At 39.9% G+C, this 13,612-nt stretch overlaps 1 protein-coding gene across 3 annotated transcripts in view; it reads left to right on the top strand.

Annotated features, from left to right (window-relative positions):
- GRID2 (glutamate ionotropic receptor delta type subunit 2) overlaps window positions 1-13,612 on the top strand; it is a 710,183-nt gene that overhangs the window by 601,051 nt on the left and 95,520 nt on the right. For all 3 annotated transcript variants that reach the window (XR_004240290.1, XR_004240289.1, XM_032109710.1), the window contains exon 13: window positions 8,651-8,846. Coding sequence is in view for 1 of the 3 variants with exons in the window: in XM_032109710.1 (XP_031965601.1) it covers window positions 8,651-8,846 (196 nt within the window). In the remaining 2 variants the exon portion in view is untranslated. The remainder of the gene's footprint in view (window positions 1-8,650; window positions 8,847-13,612) is intronic.

Genomic DNA, 13,612 nt, shown 5'->3' with positions numbered 1-13,612 from the left:
GCGGAAGCAGAACCTGACTTTGAGTGCATGGTTATGACTCGGGTGATGGAGGTGGAGGGAGAAGTTGGTGTTCCACAGCCCAGATTGCCCAGGCTTTACCAGTCCTTATTCATCCCAATTCAACTGGGAATTTTTTACAGCTGTTATCCTTCCTTTCTGAGGTAACAACCTTACCACTTTCATCTATTAGAGGGCTACATACTCTAAGACAGAGATATATAAAATGAACTAAAGTCACATGAGCAAATTATTCCCTTGATACAGTTGTATTACCAGTTAAATCAAGTTATCATTTTCTTTTGTGTTCTAAATAACAGATTTTGAGATTATGCAATGCTGCTGGGGTATTTAGACACAACTCAACCATTTAACCCTGCAGTCTCAATTTTAATCCCCTCAAAATTTATATGGGAGTAAAATGATATCCTGTGTCAATGCTTGTCAACATTGACCTTGATATTTTGAGGAAAGTTGATTTATTTATTTTTTTAAGTTTAAAAAGATTTAAATTTGACTAAGGACTGTGAAGAAACAACATGGGAATTTATGCATGCAAAATAAATAATAATTATATATTCACTCATTCAGTTTGTCCTTACAAGACTGAACAAGGCTTCTGTGTTCTGCTTTGAAATCATGTCCCTTCTAGTTTTGAAGTAGTCCAGAAAAATGTTCAAATTACTGTGTTTTCTTATGGTGTGTAAAAAAGAATAAAATATACCCAAACTATAATTTAATACATCTTCAGCTTTTTCTTGCAGTTTATTATGATGTCACTAGAAAAGCCTCGGTGGAATTTTGAGGTTATCATGTACAGTTGGGACTACATTGGTCTTTGTGCTGTATTATTTATGGGCAAAGTCACTGAAAATGTTTTATTCAGTAGAAAATGTTGCAGCTGGAAAGCTGCTGGAATGAAAGAACAGACATTTTTCAACAGCACTTCCAGCTCAAAAATAGAGTAATTAGATGTGTTTAGTATCCATGAGGGAATTAAGTTATCCTAACTATGGTGTGAGTATAAAACTTTAGTTTACAAAACTGCTAAAATTGGAACTTAAACAAGCACATAAGAGAGGATTTTTTTTTACCATACTGAATTACTGCAAAGTGGAAAACATGAATAAGCAATAAAGAAAAAAAGCTGATGCTCCTTTTTTCCTTTTTCTTCTTTTTTTTTTTTTTTTTTGACAGTTCAAATTGTACCTTGGGGAGCCTTCAAGGCCAGAATGGAAATGAGTATAAGCATTAAAAAAAAAAAAAAAATCCATATTCTGCTAGTAGTGCTTGTCAGCTTTAGACAAGCCAGAAAAAAAGGAAAGAAATTGAAGTCAGTGGGTTTGCACAGATATAAAAAGTAGTTAATAGTTTTTCATTTCAGATTTCCAGCTAGCATCAGGTATTACAGTGTGTTGTTGTAGGTATGGTCCTTGTGATATCTTTTACAAAAGATAACATGCATATTACATGCAGCCCACAGCGTGTTTCATTTCCATTAAACATTTGGTAGTTACTGCCTTTCAGCTTTTGGGTATGAAACTAGTTTGTGTTCAGAGCCCTTGCAGCTTCCCTTCCTCAGCTGGTGTGAAGACTGGGCCACTCTTCCTACTCAGTGCCTCATGGTATCCAGAACTCTACTTTGAGAAGCAAAGCATGCAAAATTTTATCAATCCATCCACGAAGGAGGACCCTTAGAGAGATAACTGTTGCCTTTCTCTATAGACTCTCAAAGTAGATCTTTGCAGTATAACCTCACTTGATGGCATTTGTGCTCTGCTTCAATGTTCAATTTGAATCAAATATTTACGGTTTTTAAATTAATTTTCAGAAACTAGAAGAAAAAGAATGGGTGCTAAATCTGCTTTTCCAGAGAAATGGCTTCTCTTAATACCTTTGGGAGCTCAGCTTTTCACCTTCTGCCAACATGTAATATCAAGAGCAGAGGCACTCAAGTTCTAAAGTAGTTCCTGGATGCATCTTTTGTTCACACTTGACCCACATTGCAGATGACATTTAAATCGAGGCAGTCAGCATTTCAAATGCCAAAACACCGTGACAGCAAAGCATAATTTCTATGTGTCTTAAATCTTTGGATCACTTTCTCAAATGCAACACAAATTAATAGTAATTAGGAGTGACTTTTCTTGGTAAATGCCAAATAAATTTGGAGGTCCTGAGCTATTTCTAATAGGTGCTCATGCTCTGCAGTTCATCACTGAGCCAGTGTTGACATTGTTATGTTTTATGATTCCTTTAGGACCAAGTTAGAGTCCATTGGCAGAGATTGATTTTACTCAAATTACTGCACGGTTTTCTGAAATAGGGGAGGGTGTCACCACCTTCACATGGGCACTGACATTTTGCAGGAAGGTTGGGGAAGTGGGGTGAACAGAGAAGAAGTCAGAGGATTTGCCATCTGAAAGCCTGGTGCTAGGTGGTTTCAAGTTTAATCCACTTCTAAAAGTGTGGAAGCTTAAGAGCTTTGTACATATTGTGGGGGGAAGTTTGCTTCTTTTGTCTTCTGTAAAATCAGAAGTTCCCGTTATGTTCTCCATGTTATAACTAGTGTGTCTTGTTTGGTAGGTGAGACCTCTGCCTCCAAACATGGAGGCATAGAGGGAAAGCAGGTCTTTCCTTCCTTAATCATTCTTTTCACAACATTTTGCTAAACCGTGATTCATTTGAAGCTAAGGAGTCCCCAAGGCTTTATACAGCTCAGTGCAACTGACTACAGGATTTCTACAAGGGGGTTGCCTAGAACTCAGTAATTAGATATTGCCCAATGCATGTCCATTAATCTTTTATTTAACATGGTTTCTGCCACAGCTGACCCTGACAACAGTCAAACCCCTTGGCTTAATGTGCCCCGTTCCTTAGCCCTAAATCTGCTTGTGAACTAATCCTTACTGTCCTAGGGAAAAAAAAAACAACCAACCGGACAAACGAACTGAAAAAACCCTCAAAAGCACTGGAAAGCTTTATCTGTATTAGTAATAAATAAAATCTTCAGTGTAGGCCATGAGATCAGTTGTTTTTTGCTGAAAATTCAGTAACTGGTTCTTACAAACAGCTCTGTGCATCACTCAAGCCTAGCACACCCAGCCTGAATTGATCTATAACCCAGGTCTACAAAGCTATGTTGATGCCCAAGTCTCTGACCTCAGTGGTGTTTTATCGCCTAAAAAGAAATTTGGTTACTTATTTATTTATGAAGCTGACCTTTTGTTTTCAGCGTTTTTCTGTGTACTTTTTTAATGTTTTTGGCCAACATGTGAACGTGTTACCAATTCTGAGTCTAGGATCTGAATTTATAGAAGAGGGTATGCTTTGGAGAAAGAAACATATCCAAATCCTACTATGTTTTTCTTCTAGCTGGAGGCAGAGGTAATTTTTTAAATTGCAAAGTAATTGATTTGCACTAAGCCATAAAATGAAAGTGACCTGACAACTGCTGCCTGATTAAGGGTGTAGAATACTAAACAAAATCAACAAACGCTGAAAAATACATCTATCTGTTAATAATTCTTCCTCAAATGACTCAATTCCTCCTCTGAATAGCCCTATTAGCCTAGTTAATTTAGGGTAATATTGATGCTGGGATAATATTGGTATTATCCCAGTAATTGCAATGGGAAAAAAACTTACCATAAAGGCCACTCATAATATTTTTCCCCACAGTGCTGCATGAGTGATAGAAAAAATAAGCTGAATTATGACCTGGCTGCGTGGTCACTTCCCTAGAAGCAGAATTTGTATGTATACAAACTCAGTTGAAGGTATCTTACTTTTTAACAGTTTTTTCAATTATATCTGCTTTTTTTAAATTCTTAAGAAAATTTTATCATTCATTACCTTATTGCTTCAAAATTAGAAATTCAAGGAGAAAAAAGTTTTAAAATGTGAGATTATCATTTGCTTACTCATGCTAATGAGTGCTTTGCTTTACAGGTAGTTCAACTGAGAACTATTGAAAAATTTTCAGTGTGGGTAATGGAATCAGAATTTGGGCACCAAAGGATCCCTTGCAGGAATTAATTAGCTTGACAGAGGCTTTTTCCTTGTTTTGAGATCTGATGTGGCAGCTGTGTGCTGAGACTGAGTGACAGAGTGAGGCTGAGGATTTACATGTCCACTAAAGGCATTTGTCTGAAAAGAGAAGGAATTGTTTAATCCAGGAGCACAGGTACACTGAACAATATGTAACCTATAAACCAGGCTGGAGGCAAAGCAGTTATAAGAGTTCTTTCTTCTGTAAGGGAACCTCAGTGGTTTAATAATTCTAGTAGTTCTCTCAAAGTTTGTCATTTCTCTTTGTTTTGCTGTACCATAGCTTCTAGGTTCAATGTCTCAGCAATAGTCTGCAGAGCTGTGGGTTATTAAACAAACAGCTTCTGAAGGAGGTCATATATATTATGATCCCATTTTACATGTTTGTGTGAGGGGAGGGAGTCACTGATGTGTGATAGATCTATACTGTATTTGCAGCTTGTCTATGCAGCAGAATATACATATGTACACCTCCAAGGCTCCCAAAAGTCTTTCTTTCTCCTCAGCATATGGTCAGGTGAACCAGAACTTTGGGTTTACTGCCAACAGCAGCATTGAGTGCATCCATAGAGTTTACACTTACATTTGTCTTGCTTTTGTCCTCTTGTCATCATTTTCTCAGCATGGAACCTCACCTGCAACTGTGAAAAGATGCAAGTAGGGCAGCTGAGAGGCATCCTGTGTTACAGGATAGCACATCTAACAGTGAGGCACTGCAGACTCTAGTTAATGCCAGACTTGGCAACTACAACATGCCTTCCTGAAGGCATTGACATAATTCTTCTCCTTGTTATTTCCCTGCTGGTGGTGCCTTTGTGTGTGATAGCACACTTGCTTCTCAGCCTGTTTGCTTCCCATACCTGACTGTAGTACACTTCAAGACTAATAGCTCATGTCTTGTGCTGGTTTGCCCTTCTGAAAATAACAAAGTTGCTTTTATAGCCACAAGATATACGCAGGAGCTCTTTTTCTTTTGTGCTGTTTTTAACTGATTTGTGGCAGCAGCTACACCTGTCAATTGCATACTGCTTAGCAATAATATATCCAAAAAATGCTTTGATGCTTGTTATATTAGAAATTATATGGCCACACAGAGTCTTGTAATGATTGCAGTTTTACCAAGTGTTGTCACTAGAAATTGGAGACTGGATAAATTTTTTTTGCATACTTTTCTAATATGACAAATAACAATTACAGGACATTGCAGTCTGCATCCTGTGACAGCTCGTTGCACTGCTGAGCACTGCCAGTTGATTATAGGAGCGTACTGGTGGCAGCAGCAGTAACAGAATGGATCAATATAGCATGCTGTATTTATCTAGTGCCTTTCATCAGTGATGCTTATGACAGATAGACTGTCAGCACTTTGCACAACACTTTGCCTAATGGTAAAATAAGGAGAAACTCTCAGCAAGGCCCACTGCTGCCTACCGGGGTGCCTTTCTGCAGAGCTGTGCTCAGTCTGGTTGTTGCAGAGTTTTATTCAACTCTAGAGTTTTGTATTTGTCCTTGCTGAATTTCACGCCCTGCTCCTCCAGCCTTTCTAGGCCCATCTGAGTTTCAGCCTGGCCTTGAGCAGGTGGTTGGTCCCCCCAAGTCATGTCATCTGCAAACTTGACAGGAGGGTGCTTGCTTACCTCCTCCAAGTTATTGGTAAAGACATGTCCCAGGTTAGACCTCTGGAGTACCTGTTAGCAGCCTGCAGGTGAGCTACCCTATGAGCATGACAATCCAATTGGGAATTTATCAAATTTGGTTTCCCACACAGCTGTACCTAATGATCTCATTTGGATACAAGAATATTGTGGGACGCAAATAGGCAGGCTGCCTTGCTAAAGTTAAGGTAAATTATGTCAATATCTCTAGTCTTGTCCACAAATGAAGTAATTTTAGTGTAGAAGGCAACCAAATTGGTCATTGACTTACCTTTGGTGAGTCAATGTTGAGTGCTGCCAGGCAGCTGCCTCTCCTTCACGTGCTTAGAAATGTGCTCTGAGAGGACTCACTCCATGAGGTTGGACCAACAGTAATTGCATTAATCATCTTTTTTAACTTTTTTAATATAGTCTGGACATTTTCTTTCTCCTGTATCAAGGGATCTCCCTTAGCCTCCTTCACACCCTGCAAAAATTAAAGCAGGTGGCCTTGCAAGGACTTGGGCCAGCTCTCTCAGCACACTCTGACTTCTCTGGATCTAGAGACGCCGATCAATCCCCTGCCTTGTCTGATTGAGATTTACCTGACCACCTACTGCTCGTTGTTCCTTGCCTTCTTGAACCCTGCCTGTAGTCACAAAGGCCTGGGAGACCTTGGTGAGGAAGAGTGAGGCAATGCAGGCATTGAGTACCTCAGCTTTAGCTGTGAGTGCTGCCCCCATCCACAGGGTCACACTCTTCTTGTTCAGCTTTTTAGTTCTGCAAAAGCTGTTCTTGTTACTTTTGAAATCCCTCAAGAGCATCCACTCCAGCTGAGTATTTCTGATGCTACCCAGGGTTGCTAGGAAATGTTTCTAAATTCCTCCTTCGATGGTTGTCTGTACTTCCACCATCTGTGTATTGTTTGGTGAGATGAAATTCTTTTTGAAATTCTTAGGGTTTCTTTAGTAATTTCAAAGTGTGATAGATGATTGAACTGCTTTCCCTGGAGAAACTTACCTGGTGGCTGTGTCGACTTCAGGACTGATCTTTAAAATTACGTCAATGCTTATTTCAGTATGTTTATTAAACTTATGCATATGACCTAAGTAGCTTACTAATTCCCCCGACTGCCTCTTTTTAAAATATTTACTGCTTCCCTTTTGCTCACTGGCTGCAATGAGGGTTCACATTTTTGCTTACAGCTCAGCCATTCTACATTTAGTCTTTCAGAACTCACAGGTGTTTATCTGGACTCGATAATTTTTTTTTACTTTTCAGTTGCCAACTAACCACGGTACTTATTGTCCTGATGCTTTAGTCTACCAGAGTCTCATATTTTTCCTCATAGAATAGGGCATGTCTTGGTCCTCTGGTAGAAGTACACTTGGCTTCATGAAATGTTACATATAGCATCTCACCTTTGATGACCCCATATATGTACAGATTCTTTGCAGGTTCCCAGTACCTAGACTGTTTAAAAGGAATGAGATCTTGTTGGAGAAAGTGAGATGATTTGAGGGATTTCAATACCATTAGTTATTTACACCTCACAATTACATTCGTCCCTTCCTTGTAATTACTATATGTTATCTAACTAGAATTTAGCTCTTGGTCAATGTTTTTCGAAGCCCCTATGTCTAAATTTCAAAGGATTTCTTTTATACTTAGCTAACATCTAAACCCTTGCCATTGATCTCTATTGATTTCTTCTTTTCCTGCTTTCTGTTTTGTTCATGGCATACACATCCTGTGAAATGTGATTACTGTTTTCTTCAGTGCCATCCTTACAACATATAAGAATTCCATTTTTACCATCCCCCGCCCCATAGGGCCATTTTCACTAGCCTTCATATTTACATTTTTCAGAAATACAGCTTGGAATTTGATGAGTTTCCTACATTGCTGTTTGCATTTTCTGTGTCTGCAGTAAGCTTTTACAATTTGCTATTGCCTTCTTTAAGACAGCACTGAGCTCCTTGATTCTCCTTATGTGTCATCCACTAGATTTGTGCAGTTTATACACAGTTAATTTGGCTGGGAAAGCTGTAATGGGTTTTAAGCAGTAGACATATTGCAGTAGTCACTTTGAAATTTTAATGAGTGCCATTAAAGAATCAAAGGTACAGGAGAGCAATTCTGCAGGAAAGGAGAATACAGGCCAAGAGGTAAGGAAACTTTAAAGGATTTTTATATACATTTTTTAAGTCCAAAGCAGGTTGATCAAACCACATTTGGGATACTTTAGAAACTTCTAAAATGGTTTATTTTTCTGGTTTATAGAGAAGGGTAAGACTAGACAACATGTAAACAGAACAAATTTATTAGACTAAATAACATGAACCATGATAACATGAAAACGTGATGAAAAAACAGTTCATTAAAGTGCAAGATCATTAAAGAAATCTTCTTATTGCTGAAAATAATACAGGATGTGACATATGTGATGGATGCACAGTTCAGTGCAGGAACACCCCCACCACGCTGCCCTTCACAGTGTAACCCAGGAACACACAGAGGTGCTCAGCCCAGATGCTCTGGGCTGGATTTCATGAGTCCTGGTGCTGACACCAGCTCCCCACAGCAGGGTGTGTGTTTGCACCATAGGCAGGTACCCAACTTCTGTAGGACTCCAATGCTCCCTGCCTCGCCCCTGCTCAAACGAGCTTGGCATTTCCCAGGATCCTCTTATTCCTTCTGCTCTTTTTTCATCCATTTTCACTTTTTCTACCCCTTCCTTTCACTTCATATTCCTCTTTGTGTCTTAAACCATAAAAACAAATTTTCAGCCTTGCTTTATCTTAAAAAAACAAAAAAACAAAAAAACAAAAAACAAAAAAAAAAAAACCAGAAGAAAGTGTCTTGAGAGCTGTCTTCCTCTGAGTTGCCCTTTGTTTGCCTGCAGCTCCTTCCTCTTGAAAATGTGGATTAAAGTCTCCTGTGTCTCTTTTTCTCCCCCAACAATTAAGGTCTCTCCAGGATCTCTCGAGGCAGACGGATATTCCTTATGGCACCGTCCTGGACTCCGCAGTGTACGAGCACGTGCGAGTGAAAGGCATGAATCCCTTCGAGAGGGACAGCATGTATTCCCAGATGTGGCGCATGATCAACAGGAGCAACGGCTCGGAGAACAACGTCCTGGAGTCCACCGCAGGCATTCAGAAGGTACTGGCATGCTTCCTTTATGCTTCCCATTGGACATGCTCTGTGTAACACCATGTTTGCTTAGTCGTTGCTTTTAGCTACAAGGGATGCATTTGCACCCTTGCAATGATCATGCCTGGAACCAATTTCCGAAAGCCCATCGCACTGGCACGGAGGATTGGGACTTCTCAGGTTTGTGGCATTGAATAGCATTTTGATATGTGAGTACCTTGACTGTTTGTCCCAAAAAGTATTTACAGGTGTATTTACAGGAGATGAGTGTGTTTGTAAGGGTGCAAAATGGAAATAGGATCACTGGACTTAGAACCCCAGAATACAAGACATTGATTATCTTATTTGTGTAGTCTCCTGACACTGAAAATCCTGGCTTTCTGTTGTAGCTCTGGGTCATGTTTGTTTTGAGAGAAGAAGGCAGGAATGAATGATTTGACTTTAAAGAAGAGTCTCACAACCGCTTTCTGTAGTAGGTTTAGCAATGGAAAAATACTTTGAGAGCTCTTTGTAGGGACATTTGTGAATGGAATAGTTCCCTCCCAAATTGTGGCTGACAGCTACAGCTTTTATAGAAACACCAGTCCATGAAAGGATTCAGTATAAGAGTCAATATAGGTTAATGAGTGACTGTAAACAAGCTTTTCCCCTACCATTGTATCTTTATATTCAGACTTCCAAACCGAATCAAAGAAATATCATATTTTGCTGACTTTATTTTAAACTTCAAAAGGTGAAGATTTCTTAGAGAAAATATCCATGAATTGTGTGTTCACTTTGTCACAATCTCGATTTAGAGACTTGTAAAAATCCAGATGAACTCCGATTTTGTCTCCACCAAAATCCATTGGCCAGGAAAATGTGTAATTTCCGGTGTTCTCACTCTAGATAGCAACAAGAGAAAAGAGTATGTTAAGAAGAATGATGAAATCACTGGTGAGCTCTTGATAATAATAGAACTACAAAATAACAAAGATTATTTGGAGTTTTAAAAATCACCAATCCAACCTCTGGATAACCAAGATCATATTTTCTCCTCTGAAGGACTAAACAGCATAAAAGAGGCAAGAGAGGCCCTGGGGAATGCACTTTTGAAACCCTTTTAGATAAAGTCATAAGCTGAAAGAGCAAGAAAAAAGGGCCTGAAGATTTATTGGCTAGAGGAAATTGCTTTTTTTGGGAAAACATATTTTAGCTCAGTTTGTAAGTGACTGATAAAGCTGGGGTTTGCTTTTTGTATGTATAAAAAAAAAAAAAACCCGAAACCAAAAACCTTCCCTCCTTCTGGCTTCCCTTCCCAAGTTATAAAAAGAGTTTTGGAAGGATCAAAACCCAGAGTACATCAAACACAGCTGTGCTGACTAACAGCTTTTAGCTGAAAAAAACAAACAAGTGGTGTATCCTGCTGGCAGGTAATTCCAGACTACAGTCATTGATTTCTCATTCCTGGAAACATGGCAAAACCTACAAAACCAGAAACATCCAAGTTCCTAATTTCTCATGCTTCTGCTTCCCAGGAATAAGCAAATCACGATGTCAAAAAAAACTAAGTCGTGTCAAGTGAGCAAGCCCCCACCCTCCAGTTTTAAAAAATCTGAGGTCTTAGGCCTGATTCTAATGAACATACACATCTACCTGTGGGTGCACAGTTTCTCCCCTTTCTTCAGTTTACAGGAAGAAATGACACCGAAAATGATTATTTGCCAGCTGCTGTTCACACAGAAGTTTTTGGGAAGTTGTAGTTGGCCTGCTCAGGAAGAAAGCTGGATTAAGAAAGCTAATCTTAGGCAAGGAAAACTAGTGTTTTTAAAGGTATCTGATAAAAGGCAGAGATTATAATCTCTGTAACACACTTCATAAAATGCCAACATTTCAGAAAGAATTCATGGGTCCCCTTGGCCTATTTATATGCTTCATAATGCTCTTCAGGGTCTTTAATGAATTTAACTGGCTACATCAGAGCTATTAACCCAGTTATAACCCCGGGCAAGCTAAACCAGCAGATCTTTCTCTGTGCCTCATTTTGTTTCCCCCATCCATCAGCACCAAAGCGTGACTGGCCATCACCTCAGCAAACCTTCCTGGAGTGCCAAGTGAGACAGCAGAGACTTAATGAGTGCCTCCAAATAGGTACAGGGAAGGGGATTTCCACTCAGCTGAGTAGTGACCATGAAGGGAGTGAGATAGGATGGACCACCATGGGAGAGAGGTGTGCAGGGATGAAGTGAACACTCCCATCTTTAACAACTCTCCTCGCTGCATCACCTCAGAGGTTAAATGGGGTTTGCAAGGAACTTCACAGAAGACACTTCCCCAAATATTCTTGTAAAATCCTAGAAGTTCTTTCGTTTTGTCTTGCTTTTATTCTGACAGCTCCAGTGGAGGTGGCACCATTTTATTGTGAGGAAAGTAGCAGTCTAATGCTAATGTATATATAAACAGGGGGAAGGGGAGAGGGACCCACCACTGGTTCACCCAGAGCATGACCTCCCTCACTCAGCAGGACTGCCTGCTTGCTGTACCAGTGGCTTCGTGGGGAATGGCACCTGTATGAGTGCAAACACAATACAGCCAAATGACAATGATTGCACAGTCCCACTTTGCATCAGGCATTCTACTGCTTTGACCTCCTTTTCCTGGCAGGAGGGCAGGGCAGGCAAGAGAAATAGGATGGGGAGATCATGCCATTGTAAGTTTTCAGGTTTTGATATTTATTGGTCCTGTTCCTCTCATAAATCAGGTGCATACATATCACCATGTGTGCTCCTGTTCCATCCATAATGAACAGCTATAAATACCACAGGTCCAGCTAGAGAGCAGCTGGATAGATTTACCCTGAAGAGAGAAAAGTTTTAAATACCTCAAACAGGAGACAGCCTGAAAAGCACAGGCACTTTAGATATTTTCTTCCACTTATTGTCTCTTCTTCTCTCAAAAGGCAGCAAAAGGCTGTCGAAAGTCTGAATTTAAGGTAGGGAAGCACTCAGTTGTTTGTCTTCCTGCTCTGTGAAATCAACATGGGTGGGGAGGTAGCTGTATTTTTATATAAGCCTGGATAATTCTGGAGACTATTCACTTTTATCTTCCCTTTTTCTTTATTATTCCTAAGCGTTTCATGTATCTCAAATTGATTTTCCTTTTTTTTGCATAGGTTATGAAATATGCATCTCATTCTGTCATAGGAATGTCTATTTTTGTGGAAGTTATTTATTCAGAGAGGATTTACAGAGGCCCAAGTCATGCCTGCTTAAACATTCATTGAGGACTCCAAGAAAAATCATTTAGGCTTAAACAGATCACATTACATACCTCTTTATGTCTTCTTAAAAAGCACATTACCCTGCTTAATCCTTTACAAGCACCACAGGCTTTCCTATCCTTGGAACTATTTCCATTTAAAATATAATGGAGCTCTTCCATTGTGCCCCTGTCTGCTCTTTCTTCCCTGGAGTATAATAGTGCCTAATGCCCTATTCTACCCACCTTGTTCCTCTGAACACGATACCATAGCCTACAGCGTCTTCATTTCTCTCAGTAGTACAGAGTGGAAAATTCCTTTCCCAGGTGGAATCTGAATGTGTTTGAAACCTCTTCTGTCTATTTAACTCTATCTGCAAAATATTTAGCTGCTAGAAAACTTGTGAATTATTGTCTGGTGAAACAATGCTTCTGGATGGTGCATTAAGAGAAACTCCTTGTAGGCTCCTAGTACTTCCTTTTCAGCTTGCACACAGTGTCAAAAGGAATTTGGTCTTGAGATGTGGATTTCCTTGTGATCCTAATTGCAATGCCAGTGGAAGCATGCTAGCAACTGCTCAGCCCATTTGTTTTCCCTGGACACTGTGCATGGCAGTCTTACCCTCCTGAAAATACTGTAATAGTAAAAGTATTTATGAATAGACCATAACAAAGCTCTGCTAAGGTTACTCGTATGGGGAAGAAAGGGGTAATAACAATTTGCAATTCTGTGCTAGAACAAATTGTCAGTAACTGACCATGGATATTCTTAATTTGTCTACAGCAGTAGCGACATCATGAATATTTACCTTGGTGGGCCAAACCCCCTCCTGAATTCATTAATTATCCTGATATACTTAAAAATTTGCCATTGGAATTGCTGTTCTTGTGACAGATTCACTGATAGCACCGCAAAACATCTAGTTAATGTATGGAAGTCCCCACCTCTTTCCTGTGAACATTTCTGGCCATGGAGTAGCCCAATGAAAAGACACTGAAAACAAAAGAGAACCAAGACAGACTTTTGGAATACTGGATGTGCACCATGACTCAGCAGTTTGGCAGTGGCTAAGAAAGGGATAGGCAGCAGAAGAGGTGAGAGCATGTAACAATGCTGGGACAGCTCTCCAGCCTATTTCAGTTCACGCCCAGGGGATCAGCTACACTATGCAACTGTTGGTTAGCAGGCTAATTATCAACCCAAACACCAGTTCCCTGGTTCCCCTCTGCCTCTGGAGCTGATGCTTCTTGGGCAGGTGAGATGTTCTGTGTCTGCTCTACAAGTGATAAGGTTAACAAGTACCCTTAAGAGCTTGATGTGTTCAGTCCCACAGCTGAAGGTGCAGGCTCTCTATTTTGCAATTACTGTCTCCTGTACAGTCCATGATTTAGAGCTGGCAGGTGCCTTGGAGTACCAAAGGCACCCACTGCCCTTACTTTTCTATTATCATGGGTGGTCTGGCTATTTTTTTTTCCCATAATCCTGTGTATCTTTACTGCCATATCTGGGGCTTTAAAAAACTTACAGCAGTGACAAA

Source organism: Corvus moneduloides, chromosome 5, assembly GCF_009650955.1.
Source record: "Corvus moneduloides isolate bCorMon1 chromosome 5, bCorMon1.pri, whole genome shotgun sequence".
Lineage (NCBI taxonomy): Eukaryota > Metazoa > Chordata > Aves > Passeriformes > Corvidae > Corvus > Corvus moneduloides.
This window is presented reverse-complemented; position numbering and strand designations above follow the sequence as displayed.